General features: G+C 36.9%; 1 protein-coding gene across 1 annotated transcript; it reads right to left on the bottom strand.

The window, feature by feature from the left end:
* Positions 1-1103: 1103 nt before the first annotated feature.
* Positions 1104-2373, bottom strand: TEX12 (testis expressed 12). Its single transcript, XM_010575018.1, has 4 exons — positions 2314-2373; positions 1677-1788; positions 1520-1571; positions 1104-1248 (listed from the first exon to the last, which is right to left on the bottom strand). Exons 1-4 carry the CDS (start codon positions 2371-2373, stop codon positions 1104-1106), a joined length of 369 nt encoding a protein of 122 aa, XP_010573320.1.
* Between the last annotated feature and the right edge of the window lie 293 nt (positions 2374-2666).

Here is a 2666-nt window from a genome sequence, read left to right as displayed (position 1 = left end):
TATCTAGCACTTTTCTTTATTACATTAGCCGCACAATTTGTACAAATGATGCTTTGTACATTTTATGTTTCATCTTTTTTAACAGAGTCAAATGACAAGAAAGAAGTGGTGCTCAAAATACTCCATAAGCATCCTTAAATAAACTGGATATGCAGCAAACAATACTGAAGTCTCTAAATAACAAAATATAAAAGCAGTGTAATTCTAGATTATGTTAACATTATCTAGTTATTTATTGACATTACCAGCAAAGTTTTGATGATGTGCTTTTATGTTTATATCAAAAAGGCCATAGTTTCATTTGAAAAGCTGTAGAAGAATTAAAATATATTTTCAAATTAAGACTTTATACCTCTTTATACATTTCCCAAAGTTGTATTCTTAATAGAACTTTCCTATTTCTAAGCTGATCTTTTCAATCTATTTATATTCTGAGGCAAAATGGAAATGAGATTGCAAGTACATTCTACTCAGATTTTAGCACCAAAACATTTTCTAAAGTACAAAGAAAAAAAACAGAAGATGGTTAATATGAAATAATCTGAGGTCCTTTTCCGCTTATATTGCAAAATTCTATGTTTCATAGAAATATTTCTGTACTATGTTCTGGAGCGAAAGACTGGTTGTGACAATAAAAGAAAAAAACATCCCTTAGCAGTGACAATTAGAAATACCATGGCTGCTTCTGAATTCAGTTGTATTGAACTTCCATAGCCTTAAAGCCAAGCAATACAAAATTCATTCTACTTTCTTTTTCAAATGCTTCCAGTATTTTCTAGGGATGGAAGCATAGGGGCCGCCTAAGCAATGGGTCAACAAGTAAAAAAAAAGATGTTTTAATATGTAAAATCCCTTGGAGTCATAAGATTTAAAGTGGATGTTTAGTATTGTTTTTTACTGACTACCACTACCCTACTTATTGTATCTACTTATTTTGAAAAATAAGTTGCTGCTTAAGTTGTTGAAAATTTCCTGAACTGTTAGAAATATTTATGTAAGACATTTATGAAACTTTCATCATAGCACTCATCATAGTTTATATTTTAATACATAAAATATACTACCAGTTTTGCTCTGCATTTCTCCAATCTAACAAGCTCCGTTTAGCTTTGCAGAGTATTTGCGATCACAGTGAATCTCTGTTTCAGACTCTCCCTTTTCTGTTTTAAGTGGTTTTCTATGGTCCTTGTTTCTTTTAAGATTCCATCAAGTTCTTGGAGATAAGAAGCATCCATCGCTGCTCTCTCACTTAATTGAAAAAATCTGTAGTTAAAATCAGTACTAACACCATTAACTTTCTCACTACTTAGAAAGGCTTTTAAGCTTTTCTTAAAAATGTGTTGTCTATCAATACTTAGTTTCTGACCAAATTAGTTCTCTGTTGTAAGAGAAAGCAACATTTTTCTTTCAAGATCTGTGTTCATTAGTTTTCAGTGCTAATTTCTCTAACCTGCAGCCACAGTAATCCATCTTAGAGAAGTTAAAAAAGTGCTGTACAAACAGGACAAAGTTAACTTGCCTTAAAATGTGAGCATATTTTGATAACAAGTTCATAATTTCTTTGTTCATCTCTGTTAAAAGAAAAACATAATTTTATTTAAACATTTGAACGAATTTTCATCTCAACATCAAATTAGGTAATTACATAGTTACTTTCAGTATGTTTAATACATCACCATTTAAAACTTTTTCCAGTGGTTCAGGTTTGTAAAGGGACTGTGAGCCTTCAGAAGAAGCCAAATCTGTTTTGTCAAGGGACGACAACAGAGGATTTTCTGAAGCTTCATTCTAATAACAGAGCACATAGAAAAATGCAGATTCTAGGACTTAAAACAAGCTTAGCACAGATAGATAGAGATTAACTGAGAAAAAGAAGAGTTTTAAAAGGATCTTGAGAGATGGTTTTCAGAGAAAGTGCAAGCATTGGCTTCACAGCATCTACATTATCCATCATGAAGAGGCACAGCATCTAGGGGCGGGGGTGGGAAGTACCAGCTTGAGATCTTTGCTTTTATCAGTAAAAGCTGGTGTACTTCAGAAGCTCACTCTCAAGAAGCCCCACATAACTGCGTTGCAGTGCATACCCAGTTTTGTTGATCTTCAAACACTAAGAGAAATTTTACAGTGTCCTCATACAAGAAAGCCATATATGTTTCCCATAACCTACATAAACTGACATGGAGCTCTATGCCCTCTCTCCTTGACAGGAACCCATAGCAATGTGAGAACTTGGGGGTGGGGGGTTGCATCGCTCCTCTGGGGCCAGAAGAAGGGTCCAGGCCCTCCCTCCGTTCCTCACACAGTACTGCTCACCTCCATCTCTTTTTTACGTTTACTTCTATTTTCATCAGGTTTTTGTGTGTTGCTTGTCATCGTTCCCTGATAAAAAGTACAACGTCGTATTCGGTAAGCGGTTATCCTGTGCAACTGGAAAATGTATCTGTATATAATGTGTAAAACCAGTGCTTCTATAAGCTCCCCTGCAAAGCAGCTCTCCTCCTCACTGGAGAGAGGCAGAAGCTCGAGGCAGGGCAAGCGCACCGATCCGATCCGGGCTGGAGGCAGCAGGTCCAAGTCCCCAGCCGTCCCAGGCCAGCCCGGGCCGGCCTGGGCAGGTTAGGGGCTCACAGCCCCGGTGCTCTCAGGGATGCCGAGGGGTGGGTCAG

Source organism: Haliaeetus leucocephalus, unplaced genomic scaffold (assembly GCF_000737465.1).
Source record: "Haliaeetus leucocephalus isolate CR32 unplaced genomic scaffold, Haliaeetus_leucocephalus-4.0 Scaffold450, whole genome shotgun sequence".
NCBI classification, from domain to species: domain Eukaryota; kingdom Metazoa; phylum Chordata; class Aves; order Accipitriformes; family Accipitridae; genus Haliaeetus; species Haliaeetus leucocephalus.
The sequence above is the reverse complement of the archived record's forward strand: the minus strand, read 5'-3'. Positions and strand labels throughout refer to the sequence as shown.

Excerpts from the sequence above, each read along its gene's own strand:
- TEX12 (XM_010575018.1), bottom strand. The coding sequence starts at position 2,373 with ATGACAAGCAACACACAAAAACCTGATGAAAATAGAAGTAAACGTAAA. Across the intron at positions 1,789-2,313 it reads AACGTAAAAAAGAGATGGAG|AATGAAGCTTCAGAAAATCC; the intron begins GTGAGCAGTACT and ends CTCTGTTATTAG. Across the intron at positions 1,572-1,676 it reads ACTGGAAAAAGTTTTAAATG|AGATGAACAAAGAAATTATG; the intron begins GTGATGTATTAA and ends TTCTTTTAACAG.